This window comes from Ziziphus jujuba, chromosome 1 (assembly GCF_031755915.1).
Source record: "Ziziphus jujuba cultivar Dongzao chromosome 1, ASM3175591v1".
NCBI classification, from domain to species: Eukaryota; Viridiplantae; Streptophyta; class Magnoliopsida; order Rosales; family Rhamnaceae; genus Ziziphus; species Ziziphus jujuba.
This window is the reverse complement of record NC_083379.1, coordinates 4,944,391-4,968,247: the sequence shown is the minus strand read 5'-3', so window position 1 is coordinate 4,968,247 and position 23,857 is coordinate 4,944,391. Positions and strand designations below refer to the sequence as shown.

General features: G+C 34.4%; 4 protein-coding genes across 15 annotated transcripts; 2 read left to right on the top strand and 2 right to left on the bottom strand.

Annotated features, from left to right (window-relative positions):
- Window positions 1-185: 185 nt before the first annotated feature.
- LOC107411141 (shaggy-related protein kinase eta) lies at window positions 186-5,159 on the bottom strand. Its single transcript, XM_016018675.4, has 12 exons — window positions 4,904-5,159; window positions 3,863-3,955; window positions 3,633-3,692; window positions 3,270-3,542; window positions 3,123-3,197; window positions 2,903-2,959; window positions 2,284-2,424; window positions 2,123-2,173; window positions 1,953-2,048; window positions 1,597-1,680; window positions 1,154-1,255; window positions 186-810 (listed from the first exon to the last, which is right to left on the bottom strand). Exons 1-12 carry the CDS (start codon window positions 4,916-4,918, stop codon window positions 715-717), a joined length of 1,143 nt encoding a protein of 380 aa, XP_015874161.1. The 5' UTR covers window positions 4,919-5,159; the 3' UTR covers window positions 186-714.
- Window positions 5,160-11,296: 6,137 nt separating this feature from the next.
- LOC107410603 (receptor-like protein 55) lies at window positions 11,297-12,830 on the top strand. The gene is made up of 4 exons (XM_060812973.1): window positions 11,297-11,535; window positions 11,898-12,095; window positions 12,183-12,367; window positions 12,649-12,830. Exons 1-4 carry the CDS (start codon window positions 11,297-11,299, stop codon window positions 12,828-12,830), a joined length of 804 nt encoding a protein of 267 aa, XP_060668956.1.
- A 28-nt stretch (window positions 12,831-12,858) lies between these two features.
- On the top strand, window positions 12,859-17,713 carry LOC107404219 (O-fucosyltransferase 8). 12 transcript variants are annotated; one of them, XM_048467421.2, is made up of 11 exons: window positions 12,859-13,132; window positions 13,495-13,566; window positions 14,290-14,366; window positions 14,946-15,038; window positions 15,150-15,249; window positions 15,410-15,480; window positions 15,920-16,008; window positions 16,178-16,298; window positions 16,399-16,542; window positions 16,651-16,985; window positions 17,082-17,713. In XM_048467421.2, exons 3-11 carry the CDS (start codon window positions 14,298-14,300, stop codon window positions 17,629-17,631), a joined length of 1,572 nt encoding a protein of 523 aa, XP_048323378.2. In that variant the 5' UTR covers window positions 12,859-13,132; window positions 13,495-13,566; window positions 14,290-14,297; the 3' UTR covers window positions 17,632-17,713. The 12 variants fall into 12 exon arrangements, with proteins under 12 accessions (XP_048323378.2, XP_015866649.3, XP_015866652.3 ...); XM_016011166.4 differs by lacking the exon at window positions 14,290-14,366 and having other exon boundaries at window positions 12,861-13,132; window positions 14,950-15,038; XM_048467422.2 differs by lacking the exon at window positions 14,290-14,366 and having other exon boundaries at window positions 12,861-13,132.
- A 470-nt stretch (window positions 17,714-18,183) lies between these two features.
- LOC107410791 (nucleobase-ascorbate transporter 2) lies at window positions 18,184-22,168 on the bottom strand. Its single transcript, XM_016018265.4, has 14 exons — window positions 21,927-22,168; window positions 21,529-21,807; window positions 21,316-21,413; window positions 20,888-21,064; window positions 20,629-20,729; window positions 20,456-20,531; window positions 20,272-20,331; window positions 20,000-20,184; window positions 19,669-19,765; window positions 19,446-19,591; window positions 19,280-19,371; window positions 19,116-19,193; window positions 18,787-18,947; window positions 18,184-18,670 (listed from the first exon to the last, which is right to left on the bottom strand). The coding sequence occupies exons 2-14, from the start codon at window positions 21,617-21,619 to the stop codon at window positions 18,458-18,460; spliced, it is 1,575 nt and encodes a 524-aa protein (XP_015873751.3). The 5' UTR covers window positions 21,620-21,807; window positions 21,927-22,168; the 3' UTR covers window positions 18,184-18,457.
- Between the last annotated feature and the right edge of the window lie 1,689 nt (window positions 22,169-23,857).

Below are 23,857 nucleotides of genomic sequence, written 5' to 3'. Positions count from 1 at the left end.
TAGAATATATATGAAAAATCCTCACTTAATTTTGTTTCCTCTAATTAACTCCAAAAACTAACATCAACAAAGAACTTACTTTGGGAAGTATGATAAACAGTATTTACCAAAGCTTTGAGACTCGAGCAAAGCAAAATACTAGAAACATGAGCGCATTAAACCAAAGACAGAATAAGAATACAGTATACTAAATAGAAAAATTATTACTTTTTTAAGTTTTCACAAACAGTAAGTAACAACGTTGGTCCGCAATTCCAAGTCATCCACCACAAATCACCTCGGCACTAATAAGAAACAACATTTTAAGTAAACCAAACCCAAGAACCCAACAAATCCATCCCTTTTTGCTTCAGCCATTCCATAGTGGGACCTCTTCCTAGCTATTATATAGATACACCCTTTCAACTAGTTTTTCCTCTGCTAGCAGCTTTGCATTCCAACTCCAGGCTATCTTTTACTATCGAACATGTACAAAAACAAAAAGGTGTTTCAAGAAAAGGGGATGGAGAAAAGGATAAAACAGGAAAGGAAAAAAAGAACCCATTAGGGAAATGCAGTTATCCAGCTGCCTTAGTCTTTGTACTCGTCTGGGAGAGTGAGAAACAACGCTGGTAGGGGCCTAGAAGTATATACTGGTTTTAACCACAATGATGACAACCTTTAGGTCAGACATCAACTGGAAAAATATCAACTTAATATAACCTTTTTCCACAATTATGTGCCAGCGGGATGCAAGAAATTTAGACCTAATTGACGCTTCACATGCTCAGGTATTAACTTGTTAATAATCTCTGGAGAAGCACCGGATAACTGCAAGAACAAACACATCCAATTAGCAATTGGCTATGACAAAATGTTTTAAAAGCAAAAATTTATGAAATGCTATCCAAATCCATCATCTATCAACCATATTCCATTTCCATTCCCAAAAAAGATAAATTGAATAACCAACTTATAATCACAAATCACTTTACATGATAGAAGGATCAATAGATTAAGACACATCCATGCATTAACTGTCAACTAAAGAGATCTCACATTGATACGTAGGTAAAAAGACATAAAATCTATCATATACTATATCGCACACATCTTCTAATGGAAAAGCATATTCAGACTACAAAAACAAATAACAAAAGATAAGACAACATACTTCCTGTTTAAAATTGAAGAGCGGTGGAAATGGGCGACCATTTGGTAGTCGAGCATTGGGTTCACGAAGGTCATCAAAGAAAGGATGTGCACATGCTTCTAGCTGCAAAGAAAAAGTAAATCTCCATCAGACAATGTCAAAAGATAACATGAGTACATAACAATAATTGTTTTTTTTTTTTTTTTTTTTCAGTCAAAGCTCTCATTATTTTAATAATTGACAGCCACGTATAATAACAAATACTGAAAAAGTATTAACAAATGACGCATAAATGCATATCAGGGGAAAAACCATTCACAAATGTTCTAGAGGGTGGGGGGGCGGCAAAAAAATTATCAAATTCAAACCTCTTGACTGACTTTATTCACAGACAGATTGAGACTGAGGACTCATAATAGACATAATTACATGTATATTAAAAAAGTAGCAGACTTTGAACTTACAGCTGTACAGCGAAGACTTGGTGAATATTGCAACAGTCGTGAAGCCAGATCAATTGCTTCTGGAGGCATCCGTTTGTGGAAAACCTAATATCAAGATTTTACCAGTGAATGGAAATGTACCATGTCAAAGGGAAAAAAGAAAAAAAGAGCGCACACACAATTGGTATTAGGTACTCCATTATTAACCAAATTAATCACGTCCTTTAGACTACAAACATCAATATAATACTAGACAAGCAAGAAAACTGTTCATCTCATTAGGATTACTATAGAAAATTTCTTAATGCCATTTCATAGACACCCATCCACAAAAACCTGGAAGGGTGACAAACATATCAAAGGAAAGAATAGACAACCTTGTGCCAAGGGTGAGCTTTTATCTGTGGAAACCTGAAATCTGTGTAACTCGGATTCATACAACGTATTTCTTCTCGGGTTGGTGTGCCAAGAACCTGTAACCAACAATTAAAAGGCTGACTTACAGAGAAAATAAGCATAACAATTCAAGCTTGAGAATGGCACATACCTTGATAATCTCTACAAGCTGGTCCACTGCATTTTCTCCAGGAAACAATGGCTGCCAAAAGATAGCAAAAAAATCAGAGATTTCAAGGGAACAAAAATGCTTTTACAAACATGATCAGAAAAAAGAAAAGTTTTTGAATGCTATATAACAAAAACACTAACCTGACCCAAAAGGAGTTCTGCAAGGACACAACCAGCTGACCAAATATCAATTGAAGTTGTATATTCTGTGGCACCAAATATAAGTTCTGGAGCTCGATAGAAACGTGAACATATGTATGAAATATTTGCTTCTCCTTTGACCTGAAGATGAGGAGATTAATAGTAAGTGCACGACATGATCAACAGAAAAGCCAAAGAACATGTTAAAATAGGTTTAAGGACATAAAAGACAAGAAGATGTCAAAATAAATTAATTAACAGAGCTCTAAGAACTAGAGATTTATGTGAACATTTTCCTTGATATCACCATCAAATAGAAAGGTACTCAAGCTTAAAGACTCAATTTCGTTAGACTAAATCCATGGCAGTCAGTAAAGTAGTCTACAAGATGAGATTGAACTCAGTTATACATTAGTGCTAACTGTCATATTCATAGTCATACAACAAGTCTTCCTTGTCTTTGTGTAATTTGTTTTGAAGAAATGAATTGGCGATACCTTGTTGATATCTATAAATAAGCATAGGGAAGAAAACTAGACAACTTAAAAGTAACCAACCTACCATGACAATGGAAGAGAAAGAAAACAATTATAATATTGATAATAATAGGTCAGCATACCAGCATTTTTGCACTTCCAAAATCGCAGAGCTTAACTTGGTGAGTAAGGGGATCGACCTGTAAAGAGCCAAGAACGAACTCAGAAAATTAGTCACAAATCATAATAATAGAATCTGATATAATAAGTCCATATTGTACAAGTACACAAATGTTGACCAGAGAGATTTCTACTAGTAAATCACAACTTTTTTCTTCAAGGTATGATCAGCAAAGAACATACCAACAGATTCTGAGGCTTCAAATCTCTATGGCAAACTCCAGGTACAGCGTGTATATAAGCAAGCCCCCTAAAAATCTGAACAATGCCCTTATTAGCATTAGGAAGAATATTAAAAAACAAGTCCGTAAGTTTGTATCATATATATACCTGGTACATGTAAAGTTTTACATAAATAAGTGGCATTCTCTGATTTGCATTGCTGTAATGCTTCAAAACTCTATACATTGTCTCCGGGACATATTCCATGACCAAGTTCAGAAAAAGTTCATTTTTACTCGTAGTTGAAAAGAAACAATGCTTCAAGGAAATCACATTTGGATGATCCATTACACGCATTAACTGCAATTCCCGGTTCTTATATCTCCTGTCCTGCAATACCTTTTTTATAGCCACTGTCTCACCAGTTTCCAGGCATTTTGCCTAAGAGAAGATAACAATGAGGATGAGACATGACAGATAAAGGTGGTACCAAGAGAGCAACAGTTACAAGGATATCAGTTAGATGTGTACCTGGAAAACAATTCCGAACGACCCAGTCCCCACAACACGTTCTGCCATATAACTAATTGTCTGCAAGAAGCATCACACCAAAGAAATCAACTTCAAGAGAGCAGACAATGAACCTGGTCAGCAATCGGACCATCTAAAGTACCATAATAAGTTAAATTTCATACATACACACAAGCACATATATATTTCATCATGAAAGGAAAGAGCGAGTTGAAAGGCTAGACCCGTACCTGTTTGGGTTCTCCATTTTTGCCCCCAATAGTCGTCGAAATGATGTGGCCAGTGACTGGATCATTCCCATCAACTACAGAAGCAGAAATTTCCTGCAATATTTAATTGCACAAGCTATAAAAGGTAAACACAAAAACTAGAAAATAGAAAAACATGAGCTTTTGGAGTATTCACTGGTCTACAGACGAGTAGAGAAGATCCAGACAGAATTACAGTAGTTTGAGAAAGACTTGAGAACTAAAATTCAAAAGCCTATGCACAAGAATTTTATACCAAAAAATTGAAGGATTAGACCCACCACCCACCTCATGAACCAAATCTTAAAAAACATGGAAATCCCTTACAAAAATTTATTTTAAAAAAAAAATTTCCCGAAGGATTAGCATGATCCAGTGGAAGCCATCAAGAACAGAAAAAACGAAACCGATTAAAAAGACATTCATCTATTACCGAAACCAGATCAAGCTTAGAGGTAATCCTATTATGATCCAACTACGGGACAAGTTCAAGAGTGCCCCAAGTAAACCCATGAAAATATAAACAAGAACTGAGATTTAAAAATGCTTCCGATTGGCAGGGTGCGATCAGAAACAGCAGCAAACCCTTGTGCTCGACGAACATCTATCTCGCAGAAATCAGGAGCGAAAAAAAGAAATAAAACTAGCACGTCGCTTAGAGCAGAGATCAGGATGGAAAAAAAAACCAAATGGTGTACTCAAATGTTTCTCGGTAAAGCTCAGCAAACGAGATCGACATGAAATCAACCAGAGACACCTACAGATAAACCCTAAAAAATAAAAAAAAACAAAAAAAATAAAAACTCCTCTTTTGGTGGCGGAGAATAATCGCTACAAAACGTGGAATTTCGATGTCCATTCTCTAATTGAGCAGAGAGCAAATCACATTCCACTGAGATATTGACTTAAAATTCTCCAGCCATTGTTTCCCTAACAACCCAAAAGAGAAAAACCCAAAATTTCTTTCCGGGAGAGTGAAAAGGAAAAGGAATTGGGTAAGAGAAGCAGATGGAGCGAGAATACCTTATCGTCAGCCATAGGGAGGCCCGGCGGGACAGAAGGGGCGGAGGGTGGAAGAGGAGGAGGAGAAGGAGGAGGAGGAGGAGGAGATGGGGAATCTTAGTAAGGGACTAAGAGTTGATGGAGATGATGGTCATGGTCATGCTCATCCTCATGGTGATGGTGATGGTGGTTGAGGAGGTAGACGAAGGAAGAGAAGGCAGGTCCCAGCCAGAGACAAACAACAAGCCCATGTGATTACAGCTCTTTCTTTTTTTTTCCTTTTGGGTTTTCCTTTTTTATTTTTTTAATTATTTTTTTTTTTTTTCAATTCCTGATTCAATAAAGACCCTCATTGTTTGAGGGAATTACGAGAGTTAACCTTGAGTGTGAGATAACCTGCCGACGTCAATATGATTGGACTAAATTGCCCGTTTGTCCTTTTCCTTTATATTTATTATTTTTCACAAAAAAATTCAAACTTTTTAGGACCTGAAGCAGATATCAACATGCAGAGTCGCAGAACAGAGAAAACAGAGCACAGCAATTTTATTTTATTTTTTTTTGGTTTTAATTTCGAGAACCAACTACAAAGCTCAGTTCACTTTACCTTACGGACAGTACTTCTTCCATGTTTTATAAAGATTTATGCTTCTTACATCATCTGTTGAGGATTTTCTCAAATATACCCATAACGCAGTAGCCAATCAAAACACTTCAACGCCACATCAATATTTCTGGCAAAGCACTTTCGTGAGTTGGTATTCTTACATATTTCCATTCTGTGTTTTAACATACAAAACTAGTTTTTTTCTTCATTACAACTTGTGTTACACCACAAGCCTAACCTGGCATGCTCTCATTTTGATGGACAAATCTAGGTTTTCCAATTCCATTAAACGAAGTCATATCACATCAACTTATACTGTTCTAACATATGTTTAAGCTGCATCAGTTAGAAAATGAATATGGAATTTGTTATCATGTTCGGATTATTTTTTTTTTCTTTTTTTTGTTTTTTAGAATTTGTTTGACAGGATGAGAAAAGATAGTACATGTATTGCAAAGGAGAAAATGCTTCTTTTATAGAAGAGCGGAGAAGGGAGGGTGAAATATGGTATGCAAAATGTATGACAAGAAAATGAGAAAAGAAAAAGGAAACCACAAAATTTTTTATGAGATTTACATGAGTTATATGTGAATCAACTGCATATTGAAAAAAAGTTTCATCTAAGCTGCATGCAGATCTTGAAAGAATAAGAATATCACTAGCTTATATAGGTATCTGTTTGTTTGCTGAACCCTCCCTTCAAGGCCCCAGTATAAATTAAACCTATAGTGGCCATGTCCAAAAAAGTCCAAAGTGCAAGCTGGTATTTTGGCAACTGGGTGCCAGCTTGCCGCTCATTAGGAAGTTTTGAATTTATATGCAACTCAATTTTATTTTTAAGCTGCCCAACTTAATTTGACAGTGATTTTGCCACATCAATAGTAGGTGACGGAGTAAAGGCATATGGGTTTAGTGGTCATGATAGAGGTGGCAATTCATGTTTACATGTCGGATTCGTATCAATCTGTTTAATACAGTATCAAAAATAGTTAATTCTAATTCAACTCAATTATTAATCATGTTAGTTATCTAAAATACTAATCCAACATATTTATAAATAGGTAAACCCGATATAATCCATTTAATACAATTATTTTAATAGATCGTTATCGATCTGTTAACCTATTAACTTAAATATTAACTTGTTAATCTAAAAATTAATTTATTTATTGGAATTAATTTGTTTATTAATATATTTATTATACAAATTTGAAAATTAAGCTTTATTATTTGAAAATAATTTAAAAATAATAATCAAAAAATAATATAAAAATAATTTAAATATTAAAAAAATTAAGATATAATATTTAAATTTTATAGTAATATATCTTCTAATTATATTTGTAAATTCTAATCCATAATACATAAGTCTCAAATATAAAATAAAATATATGGATATTTTTTATCTGAATTTTGATAGTATGGTGGGGAGGAGTTTTGATATGAGTTTTTTTTTATGCTTTATTAAAGATTTTTTTATTTTAAAAAAATTAACAATAAAAAAATATTTTTATAAAAAAATTTTATTTATTAAAAAACATATTATTAGTAAATAAAATTATAATTTAAATAAATTTTAATAAATATGTAATTATATCGGATTAAAATTGATATATTTAATAAATAGATCCTAATATATTAATTTTAAATTAAATAAATTAATCTAAAAATAATATAATTAATAATTATATTAAATAAATTAATCAATTATTATTTAAATTTATTTATAATAAATATAAATTTATTTATTTTATCTCATTTTCAATTAAATTTATTTATAATAAATACAAATCTATCTTTTATACATACACAATTTAAAAATAAAAATAATTAAAATAAATAGGTAAAAGAAGAGAAGTGAATCGTACAGTCCGCTACTGCATAGAGTTTTGTCAGGGTAAGATTGTCATTTTTAGTCTCGAAAGACTACATTGACCATTTCATGAACTTTGTGTATTTTATTATTCCCATTACATTCCCTTTATCTTTATCATGACAAAGGGCATTATCTATTAAATATTTGGTTATTGGGTAGCCGGAAAAAGAGGTTGAAAATTTTGCCCAAAAAAAAAATGAAAAATGTAATCTCTTTTCAGAAATCATAAATGCACATGAAAAACATTAAGCAGTCCAAAATCATGGTCCAACTATGCAGCTGAATAATTATATGATATTAGTAAAAATAATAATAAAATTCCATTTTTTCAAAGAAGAGGAATAAAATCGAGCTTTAAGACTTGGGGGAACCACTTTATTTACTTTTTTGGGGTGCTAAAACGGTTTCTTTAGAAAACCACAGAGGCAAAGTGTGAAAGTAGTCTAATCATTTTGTCTGAGACCGGCCTATTGTATTTTTCCATTTACACTGTTGAGAGATAGACTCTCAGACTCATGACCGCCAGGCAATACCAGGCCATGAGGGTCTCAGACCCATCCATTAACTTGGGGTGGTGGTGGGTACGTCGGTGGTCAAGCCAGAGGGTAAGACCAAGGTTCATGAATTGAATAGGCAATATGAGGAATTTTTGGTCAAAGCTGAAAAAATTTTGGCTTACTGTGACTGCTCTCTGTGGCCAGCCTGCTACTCTGCTACTCAGCTTCTCACTGTAGTGAATGTACACAAGCTGAACATCAACATCCAGACACCAACACGTGTCCTGATTCAAATCCTGATTAGATGGTTGGGCTTTCTTTCAACATTTTGATTTGAACGCCTTTTTTAATTTTTTTATTATTATTTTTTTTTGGGGCTGATCCAGTGCATCACAGTTTTGGAAACATAAAAAAACAAAAAAGGACGAGGAAGGATTTGGTTCAAGATTTACAAAGTTATTTCCTTGGCAAACAATTATTTGGAAGGCTCTATTCCTGATTCATTTGGTCACCTATTAATTATTGAGCTTTTGGATTTTTATCAAAGACCAATCTAATCTTTCATTCTTTTACACTATTGCAATTGAAAGATCTCAATGTATCTTTCAACAAGCTACATACAAGGGAAAATTTCCAAGTTCCAACAGGACTAAAGCTAATGAGTTAACTTGACCCTGAACCGCAAACTAGTATATTCTATACCAAAGTATCTCGTTAACTATTCTCTTAATTACAAACCCCCCCGAAAAAAAAAAAAAAAAAAAAGGAAAAAAAGAAAAAGCAGAGCTTGTATCCGAGACTATACCTTGTCATTATCTCAAGCAACATTGAAAAGAGTATCTTACCAAATGGATTCATATGAAGAGATTTTACTTGGCATGGGGAGTTTCGGTTCGGCATATGATAAGGAAAACTTTCAGATGGTGATGGATATTTGTAGGTGGAACAGGCATTTAAAGAGTTTTGATGTTGAATGCGAAGTATTTGCAAGTAAATTGATGAAATATTTTTTGGAGAAATGGATTTAAAGCAATGGATTGCAAGTAAATTTCCACATGCAAAAATTTAACTGATAAATGCAGATTTACTAAGTGCAAGTGATGAAGATTATTCTGTTAATAAAAGAATGTTTTTCTTATATAATAATGGCTCTGGCTTCTTGTGCAATGCCACTACAAGAGAGGATGGATATGAAAATTGTCGCCTTCACACTCAAATAAAACCAAAATCAATTTATTTAAAGAAGCTGTGTAACCCAAGTAAACATGGAAGGGGGTGAGCTTATTTGTACTAATTTTCTTTCCTTAGTACACTTCATTTCCTTTTCTTGTCTCCACTCGAAGACAATCTTTGTGAAAATAAAATTTGCTTAAGATTCTATTAAGGTACAGCAAAAGAAAGATAAATAAAAAAATAAAAAAAAACACTTCTTTATGATTGTCAAATGTAAATCCTAATCGTCAGGGAAGTTAATGTTAATGAATATAATATTTGATTAATTAATTAATATGTGAAGTCAATTTTCCTCTAATACAATTTCAGGGGACAGTGCTAGACTACTAGCTTACTAAATTAAGCCAACCTTGTATTATTTGATTCTTCTTCATTTAAAAGTCACTCAACATTAAATATCCGCATAAACTCTCTATTCCACATCTTCTCTAGTCTCCAGAGGCACTACTCAATGGAGAGAAGTCGTTTTTTTTTGTTTGTCTATCATCTTCTTGTTGAAGAATTCCATGGAAGCTCATGCTCATGATCAAACCAATACTACCACAGATCAAGCTAGCCTTCTGGCCTTCAAATCCCACATCAGAAACTTATCCACATAACGTGTTGGCAAGCATCTGGTCTATCATTAACTCAGTATGCGACTGGGTCGGTGTTACTTGCAGCGCAAGTCACCTGAGAGTAACAGTTTTAGATCTTTCTTATATGGGTCTGGCTGGAACCATTCCTCCACATCTTGGAAACCTCACATTCCTTGTTGAGCTGCGCTTCAGAAACAACAGCTTTCATGGTAGCTTGCCAAGTGAACTAGCTGGTTTTCGTCGTCTCTAGTTAAAAGCTTGGGATACAACAGCTCCCAAGGAGAGATTCCATCATGGTTGGGGTCCTTACCTAAACTTCAAAGCTTGCTTCTTTTGTATGGTAATAAGTTCTCAGGTTCCATGCCAAACTCTGTGTCAACTCACCTTCAGTGGATACTATTAATCTCAACAATAACCAGCTGTCAGGTAACAATTAGCTATATGGAAGACTCCTCTTAGTTAGTTGACTTTTAGTCGTGGTTGACTGTATATAATGTATACACTAAAAGATTATATTCTGATTATTATTAAAAAAAGAAAAAAAGAAAAGAAAAAAAGCAATAATAGATAAGTGTTTTGTTTTGTTCTTCTTCTTCTTCCGTGCATAATATTTGTCAGGAAGCAATACCAAAAAGAATTGGAAACCTAACAAGAGTGAAGGCTGTTGTATCTTGACCATAACAATTCCAAAGGTATATTATTGGATATTAGCCTTTATTTTCATGCATTTTTTTGGTTCGTATTTAATTTTTAATTTGGATCTGATTGTTGTAAATATTCATTAATTTCTACAGAAATTCCAAAGGATATCACTAATTTACAGCTACTAGAAGAGTTGCCTGTACAATTCAATGCCCTTAAAGGGCCTATTCCTTTATTCATCTTCAACATGTCTTCTCTCGCTTCTATGGGGTTTAAAGGAAATAGCCTAAATGGTAACCTCTCTGATAATATGTGCGAACATCTTCCTAGAATTCGAGGACTATATTTATCTGTCAATCAGCTTTCTCGTCATATTCCATCCAAATTATGGCAATGCAGACAGCTTCTTACATTATCAATGTCTTTAAACAATTTTTATAGAAGTGTACCAAAAGATATGGGAAATTTGACCCAACTAAGACAAATTTTTCTTGGCTCCAACAATTTGACAAGTATGAATAACCACATCCTGTAGCACTATCATAAATTAAAAATGTAAAAGAAAATAAACTTTTTGAAAACAACTTTAGTTAATCATATAATATTGTTGACAGCAGATACGATACCAAATGAGATTGGTGATCTTCATAATCTAGAGGTCTTAGTCACTCTCAATGAACAAACTTAATGGACTCATCCCGTCCACAATCTTCAACAGCTCCACAATAAGAAGAATGTCATTCACTGATAATATGCTCTTTGGTAGACCTCCATCTAACATAGGCCTTGGGGGTTCCAAAGCTAGAGGAGTTTTATTTGTCAATCAATAATTTCTTTGGAATAATTCCCAGTTCCATTTCCAGTGATTCCAATCTTACCTTCATACACATGGATCATAACTCATTTTCCAGATTTATTCCTAATTCACTTACCACATTGAGAAGCCTCCAGTGGCTTAAATTGATGGCTAAAAACTTGACCATGGATACTACAACTTCTGAGTTAACATACTTCGATATGGGCAATTGCAAATTGTGGGTTAACATTCCTGAGGAAATAGGCAACCTCAGTAGCTTGCTAACTCAAAACTTATCACAAAATGGATTGAGTGGACGAATTCCAACTTCAGTGGGAAGACTAGAAAAGCTCCATGGTTTGTATCTCAATCACAACAAATTGCAAGGGTTCATTCCATCTGAACTTTGTCAGGGAAAGAGCCTGTATGACATATTTTTAGGTAATCATCAGAGCCTGTATGACTTATTTTTAGGTAATAATCAGCTGCTGGGAACAATTCCAAAGTCATTTGAGAAGCTCTTGCACCTAAAGCATCTTGATTTATCTTTTAACAACTTACAACAAGGAATACCATCTGACGGACCTTTTGATAATTTCTCTGCTCAATCATTCATGGGCAATAAACCTCTATGCGGTGCTCCTAGACTACAGGTTCCAAATTGCAAGCTGCTAGACATAAAAAATCATGGAAAGCTAGCGCATTAGTAGTAAAATATATTGTACCTGCTATCTTCTCAACAATACTCCTTGTGGCACTGGTATTTATTATCTTCATTCTGTGCAGAAGAAGGAGCTTTAAAATTTCACTGAAAACTACGATTTTACCACCAGCAGCATGGGGAAGGGTGTCCTACCAAGAAATGTTGAGGGCCACAAATGGATTCAATGAAGACAATTTGCTTGGGATTGGGAGTTTTGACTCTGTATATAAACGAAAATTTTCAGATGGCATGGTTGGTGGAATAAAGGTTTTCAATCTGGAGTAAGAAGAGGCTTGTAAGAATTTTGAAGCTCAATGTGAAGTATCATGTAATATTCGTCATCGAAACCTTATTAGAATCATTTGCAGCTGGAGTAATAAGGTTGATTACAACGCCATAGTACTGAATTACATGCCTAATGGGAGTCTTGATAGATGTTGCATGGGCATTGGAATTGCACATGTTGCTGATTTTGGCATTTCAAAACTCTTAGGTGGTGGGGATTCTATAACTCAAACCATGATCTTAGCCACAATTGGATATGTGGTTCCAGGTGATGTTCTCAATTCACATGTTTTTAATCAGTTTTTCAAATATAAGTACATAAATACTTATATGATCTTTACAAAATGAACATATACATTTATATATATAATTTTTTTTTCCCTCATACAGAGTATGGATTGGAAGGTATTCTTTCAAGAAAAGGAGATAGCTATGGTATTATGGTTGTGGAAACTTTCACCGGAAAATAGCCAACAGACAAGATGTTTGCTGAAGAAACGGATTAAAAGCAATGGGTTGCAAATTTAATGCCACATGCAATAATTGAAGTTATAGATTCCAAATTGCTCAGGACAAATGAAAAATATTGTACCAAGGAGAAGGATTGTTTATGCTCTGTAATGGGATTGGCTATAGCATTTTGTGCAATGTCACCAGAAGAGAGGCCAACCATGAAACATGTTGCAGTTGCACTAAACAAGATCAAACTAAAGCTTACGAAAGAGGTTTGAGAGAGTTAATTAGTATAAGGTTAACTCGAATATCTATGTGAACGTGAGAATTGAATAATAATACTTTCAAATGCATCATTTCAACACCTAATGTGCGCCAACAGTCAACAATTTTAATTTGCTGATAAGTTAATTCACCTAATTCATCCGGCCACCACCATGCCCTTCTCTGCTATATTAAAACTAGATAACATCGACCATTTGGAAGGTTGGGCAAGTCCTACGAAAAGGGCTTGTTCTACGCTATATCCAAACTTACCAATGAAAACGGCCGACTTAGTTTGAATTATAGGCTTCAAATGGTAAGATTTTCTTTGTGTTTCAGCAATCCATTTCTTCCGTATTACTCCATGTATATGTGTTTTATGGAAATTTTATTTTTGGCATTCAATCTCCCATGAGATTTGGCAAACATGGTAATTCTGGGGCAATCTAATTTGACCAAAGAAATCAAACGTCCAGATCAGCATCTTCTACATTCTAGCACGGTCACGATCCCAACACTTGTTTTTTTTTTTTTTTTTTTTTTTTAATTTTTAAATAATACCTTTAGTTGGTTAAAATGGCCCGCCATATCTAACAAATTATGAAAACTCCCAACTATAATTGAAATTCTTCATCTGGTGCTCTATGTTGGAACATTTGAAATCAAACGGAAACCCAGGAAAGCTCAAAACCGAAGTTTGTTCTGTTAGGTGCGGTGTAGCTGTTCCACATAAGATTCTTGTTCTGTAAGGTTAGTTTTAAAGTATTGTTGAGTTTTCAGTTTTCGCTTACAAATCACTCATCTACTTGTATATTTTCACTTTCAACTGCTTCTTAGCTTCACTTTGAATTCATACTTTGGATGTTCTTCTTCTTCCATTAACTTTTTCCTTCTTTATTTCATTTTGGGTCTCAAATTTTTGTGCCACACCAAACCTGAATTTGCTTAATATGGGTCTATAATGGGTTGGTAGGTCAAGTTTTAGATTGTGAGAATCATAGAAATGGATGATTGTTTCAGGATCCTAGAATTTCTTTCTACAGTTGTTTTACAAGTTTAGTTCTGCTATTGTGTTTTGTTAATGTCAAAGTTTTCTCAGCGATTTTTGTAAGGACTGGTGACCATCTCTGTTGCTTCTTGAAGCTTTATTGAATAAAAAATAGCATATGGGAAAGCAAAATTCCCCAAGAAGTCCACGTCCAGAGCCCCTGGACGATGACTTATCGTTAAGGATGAAAGAGTGTCAGATTAGATCTTCAGAAAATGGCAATGATCCTTCTATTGGGAGAAGAATGTCAGGGGGAGATAACCATTGGAATTCCAAGATGGTGTTACCTTATGGTTGGAAAAATGATAATGCAAAATATACTACTTGTAAGACTAGCTATATAGGGAAAAAGCATTTATGGCTTCGAAAGCATGTAAAGTCGATTTTTTTCATGTTTGGGTTGATGGGTCTCCTTTTCCTGCTAGATTCTCTTATGGTTTCTATTTTTGATTCAACAAGTCTTGAGACTAGTTCAGTTCCCGATAAACCAAGTGGGCTTAAGGTACATTTATGCACAAAGACGGTGATATAATTTCTACTGGCATATTGTATGTTCTGTTTATAAATTCAAATTTATTGTCTCATTTCTTCACTTTTGTATCCTTAGTCATACACTCTTGTTTGTATCATCAATGTTATGTTCACTAGGTTGGTTGAGATATTAGGTCTGACTGCTATCGTTATGGTTTGTTCAAATTAATTCATCAATACCGTTTTCATTAACAAATGCAATTTATCATCTTCCGTTTGCATATGATGCAAGGCAGGTCTTTTATGCTTTTATGGTTACCTATCATATGTCTATTTCTTTTATAGTTTCTTATTTTCAAGACTTTAACTTTTGTAAGTGAGTATGCAATCATCTTTGTTTTCTGGAGGCTCAGGATTTTTAGCTGCTCTGTGGGCATGATAATTCACACTTTGGGAGTGGTCTGCATCATATACAAAGTAACTGTTATGTGGCAGACATCTTTCCCATAGTTTGAGAATTTTAGATAATTTATTAGCTGTTATTTATGAAAAATATTCTTGATTTATAGGGATTAATTAAGATATTGATCTATTGCTCTTTTGTCCAAAGGAAGATGACAGAGATAGCTACATTGAAAGAGAAAAATCACCAGTGCATATGTATGACCGGCTTCTTAATTTGGCTTCTAGTGCTCTTACAGAGGTTTGCTTCTTGACTTTCAATTCTAGAAAATATTTTCACGGAGGCTTGTAAAATTAGGTGATTAAATGCTTTGTTTTTCTTTGTAAAATTTAAAATTGGAACCTTCTTTAGAAAGAGTTTAGGCAAGAGCCGTCAAATTTCTGGAATGAACCATACGACCGGGCATCTATATGGAAACCTTGTGCTGATAGAAAACCTTCTACAAGTCGAGGTATATGATCCTTACTTGACCTTTTACTTTATGAGTAATGTAATACAAAATAATTTTGTTTTGGAGAACTAATAGTTTTGCTATCAAGTTTAAATAAGTTTGATTTATTGACATTTGTGATCCCATAAAATAAGCAGTTCCATTTATGTTCTTGGGACAGGGAGACATGATCAAAGTAATGGCTACATATTAGTCAGTGCGAATGGTGGTCTTAATCAACAACGAGTTGCTGTGAGTATACAAGTACCTTGAGTTTGCTATACATATTGTGAAGCACAAAAATGATCCCTAAAGGACAGTATGCTCAAGTCTGTCAGTGACTTCTCTAAGAACAATTTACTTTTTAGTTGAAGGCTTCTGAACTAGGTTCTGTTATGCTATTGGTGAGACAGTATAAATGAAATGTCAAAATCAAATATCCTATGTCTATGTGATTCATTTCTGATAGGTTTACATTCATATGGGAAAAAAGTTAAGAACTTCACTTTTATTGATATAAAAGGTGAAAATGAGAGTTTCAACCTTTTGTTTGATTTTTACTTTTCACATTAATATGTTGCTCCACTTTAGTTAATTTTTTCAGCAGTAATTAAATAGTATCTTCTCTTAATGATTCTATTATCCCTTACATTGTTGACCAATGGGTTGACCAGGCTATTATAACCTGCAGATTTGTAATGCTGTCGCCGTGGCATCACTTCTTAATGCAACTCTTGTTCTGCCAAGATTTCTTTACAGCAATGTATGGAAGGATCCTAGGTGCTCAACCTGACATCCTGACCCATTCAAGTAGTTTTATATTTTCTTATTATTGTATTAGTTTGGTAAATAAGAAATAGTAATTTTGGTTTATTTTCTCCAATTGTTCATCCATGCATTCAATGTTACATTAACTGAGTGCTTGGTGTTTTGCTTAATGAACATGCAGCCAATTTGGTGATATTTACCAAGAGACATATTTTATGGATATTATGAAGGATGAAATCGATATTGTTAAGGAACTCCCTCCTGATTTGAAATCAGTGGAGATTGAAGCAGTTGGTAGTCTTGTATGTGTTATTGTCCTACTTCATAACTTTTTTTTTGCATGATTAAGGTAAACTTTCTTGAGAAAAGTTTTGCAAGCCTAATAACATGTTCTTTTTCCAGATTACTGATTCTGATATTGTGAAAGAGGCAAAGCCAGTTGATTATATAAGAATAGTACTACCTATCCTCCTGAAGAACAGAGTTGTTCACTTCCTGGGATTTGGAAATCGGCTTGGCTTTGATCCATTGCCTTTTGAGCTTCAGGTTCTCATATAACCATTACAGGGTAGACATGGCAGTGTCTCAGTTTTCAGATAGAAGTTTGAATTGGTTTTTGTTAAAATTGAATATATTTCTTTTTACTAATTGCAGAGATTGAGATGCAAGTGTAATTTCCATGCTTTAAAGTTTGTGCCAAAGATTCAACAAGTTGGTTCACTGTTAGTTAGAAGGATAAGAAAATACGATGCTGCAAATAGTATGTTGGATAAACAATTGTTTGGAAAGTTCATGCCTAGCCTTTCCTACAAGGAGCATGAAGTTGCAAAAGGCCCTTCCAAATATCTTGCTTTACACCTGAGGTTTGAAGTTGATATGGTTGCTTACTCTCTTTGTGAATTTGGAGGTGGTGGCACTGAGAGAAAGGAACTTCAGACCTACAGAGAAATCCATTTTCCTCTGCTCATTGAGCGTTTGAAGAATTCAAAGTACAAATTTCCTGCATTATCTTTTACATCTGTTGAGCATGTTTTAATTATGAGTCTTATGACATATTTATTTCTGATATCATCAATATTTGACAGGCCTGTTTCTCCAACAGAGTTAAGAAAGTTGGGGAGGTGTCCATTGACACCAGAAGAAGCAGCACTTGTTCTAGCTGGTCTTGGTTTTAAGCGGGGAACATACATTTATCTAGCTGGCTCTCATGTATATGGTGGAAAATCCAGAATGCAATCCTTCACCAGCCTCTATCCTAACTTGGTCACGAAGGAATCTCTCCTCACACACACTGAACTTGCACCTTTCAGAAACTTCTCTTCTCAGCTAGCAGCATTGGACTTCATAGCATGTGCAAGTGCTGATGTTTTTGCAATGACTGATTCTGGGAGCCAATTATCGTCGTTGGTGTCTGGTTATCGAACATATTATGGAGAAGGTCATGCTCCTAGTTTGAGGCCTAACAAGAAGAGGCTAGCACAAATTTTGTCAGATAATAGCACCATTGAATGGAACAGTTTTGAAGACAGAGTCAAAAAGATGATTGAGGAAGGCCAGAGGATTCGTGTTAGGGGTTTTGGTCGAAGCATTTATCGACAGCCAAGGTGCCCAGAATGCATGTGCAAATCCCAATAAGTACATTTCCTTCAACTCCTCAATCCTTTAAGCAGATGACACGTGTCTCACTGTTTTCAACTCCCTTTTTTAGATTTTTTTTTTTTTTTTTAAATTTTTAGTTCTTACTTTCTTCAAAGGCAAGAATGTACTTATAACTGTTTAGGAATAATTTGCAGATTTCAGGATTAAGGAATCAAATACGAAATGGTGAAAAAGGGGAAAAGAAAAGACAATAAAATTATTTACATGTAATGCAGCTAAAATGTGTATAAAATCATTTAATTGGATAAAATTCAATAAAAATGAAAATTCAACTGTTTTTCCTGCTCAGACTTTGCCCTTCTCTGAATCCAGATGCTGTGCAATACAGATGAACTTGTTAATTAAAGACCTAAGCCATGAAAATTATAGCTTTGACAAATTGCATTGTTGTCGTGTGGTTTTTGAATATGATGTTAATGACATGTAGTACGATAAATTGGGGCAGCAAATATTTGGTAGGATAAAATTAGAATTTGAGTAATTAGAATTTGAGTAGATGTATGGTGAATTTTATCCATTGAACAAAACTTGAAAATGCAGGGGACAAACAAATAAATTAATTTGGATTAAACCTGAACAATCCTAGTCAGAGATATTTATAAAATAAAAGAGAAAAATGGAAGCGAAAGTGCTGTTATCGCCTCCCAGGCAGTTGTTGCACAAGTAGTATCAGCTGCGCAACTACTATACTCTCTCAACTTTCCTCATCAATCATCATCATTGATTCCCTCCTTTCCCTATCTGGAAATGATGCTTTTCCTCTAAAACATATTTCTTTGGTAATTAATTTGCCAAAAGACCTTCAAGATGGAGGGAAGAATCTGTTGAGGTTGAAAGGGAGGGTGTAAAACTCCTCATTCCTGCTGTCTCCTTTAAATGTTCGGAATTTCACCCACCATGGCATTCCTCTGTCTCTGGCACTGTCTTTGTAATCAAGTGTGTTGTCTAAGAAGACCGCCACGATCATCGCCACCGTTGGCGATGAGAAGAAGATGGTATTAAGAAAATCATTGAACTGCACACCATCAGAAACAAACACAAGTTGATCTTTGTTAAAAATTTGCATTTTTTTTTTTAAAAATAAAACTTTAAGGAAAAAATAATGCAGAACTGAAGGAGATAGATACTCACCCATCCAGCACTGGTGTGAGCAGGGCCATGTGTGGCCCTTGCAGTGTATTCCCTGAAGTATTCAGGGACAGACAAACCTAAAAAGAGTGCAACACCAGTGATGAAGAGGTTCCTCATCGAGTTCATGTTTGTGAATTGCAAAAATGATAGCCCCACCGAAGCTGAAAAGTAATAATAGATTCACTATCAGATGGAGACAAAAAGTAGAGAAGTGGTGCTAATAAAAAAAAAAAGAAAAAAAGAAAAAAAAATAGAGCAAACCAAAAAACAGACAAAAACAAAGAAACAAAGAGAGACAGAAAAACAAAAACAAAAAAACAGATGCTCACCAACAAGACCAAACAAAACGCAATATAGAGCAGCAAATATGGTGAAAGGAATTGATGCAAACAAAGCTCCAAATTTTCCTGCCATAGATCATGAAGTCATATTAGTAATACGAACAAAGTTCCAATTTTTTGCAGCTGGACATGTCTTTTTATGCATGACTCACCCAATATTGAGAAGAATATCATAAAACCGGCTGAGATTTGGACAACCCGGCGGCTTCCAACACGAGTACTTCCAAGAAGCCCAACATTTTCTCTGTATTTCTTAAAAAAATTAGTCCCCAAATTCCATTAAATGTGAAATTGAGAGCAACAAGCGCTAGTACTTACACAGAAACTGATGAACCAGTTAATGTCCCAAATAGTCCATTAAATAGGATACCAATCCCTTGCCAGCCAATACCACGGCTAAGAACATGAGCCGGTGGTGGTGTGGCACTTGCTAGACGTGATGCAGCTTTGTATGCCCCAGTTGACTGTCAAAAGAAAGCATTAGTTGCATTATAAATGATGAATTTTCCTCTTTTAACAAAAATTCAATTATGAGTTATACCTCAATCAATGAGACTAGAACAGCAGCCATCATTCCAAAAGCATGACCCGCATCAAATGTAGGTGCACCCCACTGAAGAGGATATGGGATCTTTATCCTGTTTGTAGAGAAAACTTCGTAAACATTTCTTAAGTTTAATATAACATGGGTGAATGCCTACAGAGTAACAATTATGTATGCTGGTGTGTATTTTCATTTTCAGAGTGTTGAGTACCATACATTTATATATACATATATATATATATATGTATATATATTCTTATAATGTGCACAATATTTTTAGCACCATCAGAGCACTTTGTACATTATAGACACCGGTTATGTTACCAACCATGGAGCAGAAGAAATGAGATTGGCCTTGTCTGTTCGGCAATTGAGTTGAGTTAGCTCTGGCCGGTGTTTATATGCGCCACCGACCGTCAAGAGGTGTGCATAAGCCCATATCACTGTGATTGAGATAAGGAGAGCAAATCGTTCTAGTATTGGTATCTGTCTTGCGTGGAAGTTCTTTAGGTACTGTACACAGCAGAATAAACACACAGAAAGTAAGAACTTGGTTTCAACTTTTTGACTAGGACAACCGTAAGAATAGTAGAAGCACACCTGGGAGAAGATCACAAATAGGATAAACATGGGGATGCCAATTTCCACACACCTTCCAACCTGAAGGGCATCCAGTGAAGCAAGAGAGATTAAAGCAATGGTTCGGAGCCAAAGATCACAATTTTATGTCTCTTAGAAAATTTAGAGAAGAAAATGCAAAATGACAGCTTCTATTTTATTATACCACTGGGAAACCTCTATCAAACAGGCCGAAACCCGCTAAGGCAATAACTGGAACCATTCCAAGGGGGCTGAAGAACCTGCAATGACGAAAATAAAGGTACTTAATATTACTTTTTAAAAAAGAAGTCAAGAAGAAGTCTTTTTGTCCTTCATGCTGAGTTATAAAATTTTCACCTGGAACAGATGGCCCATATTTGACTGTATCCTAGGATAATTTGTATGCTTGATGCTACAATTAATGCACCTTGTACTGCTCTCATGGTGTTAAGAAATCTCTAGAAATGTGAACAAGATAATAATTAGACATAACAAGTCATATTTTTAAAATCTATAATGGCAAACAAGTCATGAAGGAAAAGAAACATTAATTCAATACATTATTAACAAAGAAAGAAAGCAGGCATAGAAGAAAGAATAAAATGGATGGACTTACAACATGAGGGTTCTCGATGTTTGCCAATGACGAATCATGAATAATGGATATAACCGGGACCATGAATGCATAAGATCCTCCTATCACAGTTGGTAATCTGGTTCCAAATAGAGTTTGTAGAAGTGTATTAATTCCCTCCACAAAAAGCAGAGTTTGTACCACTCTCACTTTATCACCCTGATGATCAGCAAAAAACATTAAATCCCAGATCAGCTACAAGAACACAGCACTGACAACCAATAAAAGCAAAATTAAAAAAAATTAAGAAAGATTCTTTCCTTCTGTGTAAAAAAAAAATAATAATATCTATAATGAGAAGCTACACAAATTCAAATCTAAAGTTGAAAGAAGAAGTCTTTCAAGGATATCAGAGAATCCAGGATCAATGTAAATTTACAAAAACAGTTTGATTAAAAGAATGAGCTCACATCAGTGCCACCCATCAAAGGAACAAGGAATGAGGGGATCATTACTGCAGTTCCTAAAGCCAAAATGTAGTGCTGGAAACCCAAAGCTATTGCCTCTCCTGTTTTCATATTCAAAGCAGCAATAGGTTGAGAAAGTGAATCAATCAAAACTGAAACTTGGAATGATAAAAATAAAAAATAAAAAAAATAAAAAAATACTAGAAGTGGACATACCCCAAGATGGGTTTGAGTCAATACAGTACTCTAAGCCTTGAAGTTGGTCCAATGGTGGATGGCTTATCTCTTCTGGTTTAGGAGCCGCCATAGCTTATTTGTTCCCGCTTCACAAACCTTGTTTTGCCTCAAAAATCCAAATGGGTATCCAATAAACCCAACAAAGAATAGAGAAAAGATGATAGAAAAAGAGATCTTCTCAGAGGTAGAGAGAGCTACGGCTAGTGAAGCAAATGAGATTAAGATGAATCAGAAGAGTCAATGATGATGAATGAAAAGCTGAAAGAAAGAGAAAGCCAATGAAACACAAAAGAAAGACTCAGCAAAAAAAAAAAAAAAAAAAACAAAAAAAAAGGAAAAAAAACAAAAAAAAGGGTTCAGATTGAGAAAGACTTCACTGCTGAGAATACAAAGGCAGTGAGAAAATTAAGCACTTGCCGCCCACTAATACGCTTGCTTTCTAGTTTTTATTTCTTCCTCTCTCCCTCTTTCTGCTTTTTGATTCACACCAGAAAAAAAGTTCCGTTAACTTTTATTTAAATTCCCAAATTGCCCCCTAAGGAACTTCCAAACTGAATGTGACCGTTGCCCTCAATGTTGTCATTAACATTTACAGCTCAAACTACTTTTTCTGTGCTTCAAAAATAAAACTTTTATCACTCAGAAAGGGAAAACAATAAATAAAAGGGTTTGTTTAAATTTAGTGAAGCTTTTCTTGTTTTTCATCTTATCTGTTACAGATTCATGATTTGTTTCCTTAAAAGCAATTGGCTTTCTCTCACCATGTGAAAAATACCATGTATATATACTAATTACTTTAATTTGGCTGAATCATCTCCGACGTCCGTTTGACTTCATATCCCATTAGATTTTATCATTCTGTGTGGCCTATCCTTATTTGGCATCTATAACAGTTACTACATTGACTATAAAACCATATTTGACCAGCAAGCAAGTGTTTTTAACTCAAAATTGTAAATTACTTGTACTCTTTTTTCTTGTCTAGCTTTTGTTTTCATGAATTTATTACAAATATATGGTGTATGGTATGAATCTGAAGACTATAGTAATAAAGATGAAACATAAAGGCTTTTCTAAAAGCAAGAAGGAACAAAAAATAGAAAGGCAGAGGTAAGAATACTTAATAAATTTGCTGATCAAATTTCAACAAATACTAATTGATGAGATACTATTTTATTGGTTTTGTATTAGGTCTCAATTACTTTTGTATATAGGTCCTATTAATTTGTTAGTAAATAATTGGTTATAATACCTTTTGGCATTTACCAAATTTTGGGTAGTTGTGAGATTGTTGTATTGGATTAATTTATTCATATATTTAACTTGCAGCTATGTGGCTTAGTGGTAAATCTATTATTATTATTTTTTTCATATAGGAGACAAAGAAAAATTGAAAGAAAAAATAATAACAAAAAGAAAATCTTAATGTTTTGAAATAGAGGAAATAAAATAATAATAATAATTAAAAGAGAGAGAGAGAGAGAGAAAGAGAGGCAGTTAATTGAAACAGTATCTGACTGATGAGTAGACCACAACGTGTGTAAAGAAACAGTGTACGATGCGCCAACGTCTCTATTTCAAAACAAGGACAAGGCTTTGCATGGAAATTGCAGCCCTCTCCCTACATTGCATGTAACATAACATGTTGCTCTTCACTTTTTCGCTTTTTTACCTTCTTCTGCCACCCATTTTCCATGCTATTTACGCCTCTGCCACCCATTTGTTTTCCCTCCTTTTAACTTCTGCCAAATTATACGACATTTATTTATTTATGAAATCAATAAAATACCTACCTATATATATATATACACACATATATAAATAACATACATTGGTCGTACATGAGGGGATCTACATCTTCTGCCACACTTCATTTTAACATATTTAAGTTATACTGTCTGTTTCTTTGTCTTTCAAATCAAACGGTACCTTTTCATCTGTCTTAAAAATTCAAATTATAAAACATGCAAAACAAATCTTGCTGCTAATGGTATATTTTACCAAAACTCCAAAAAAAAAGGAGTTACTACTAGTTTTTCTTTTTTAATTTTTGTAATCTTTTTTATTCAAAACACCCAATGTATAATAGAACTATAGCGCGCGTATGAAGAAACTAGCTGAATATCACCAACAACAGAACTAGTAATTGAAGAAAATGTGTTTAACATTGTCCATATGTGTGATTCATATAGTTTAAAAGGAAATTGAAAATGAAAGATTTGTGATGCTTTTTGGGTGAATCTTTTTTCCCGCCAGAATAAATGAAAGGAACGAGGGAAGAAAAAAGAAGAAAACGATGGGTGCAAAT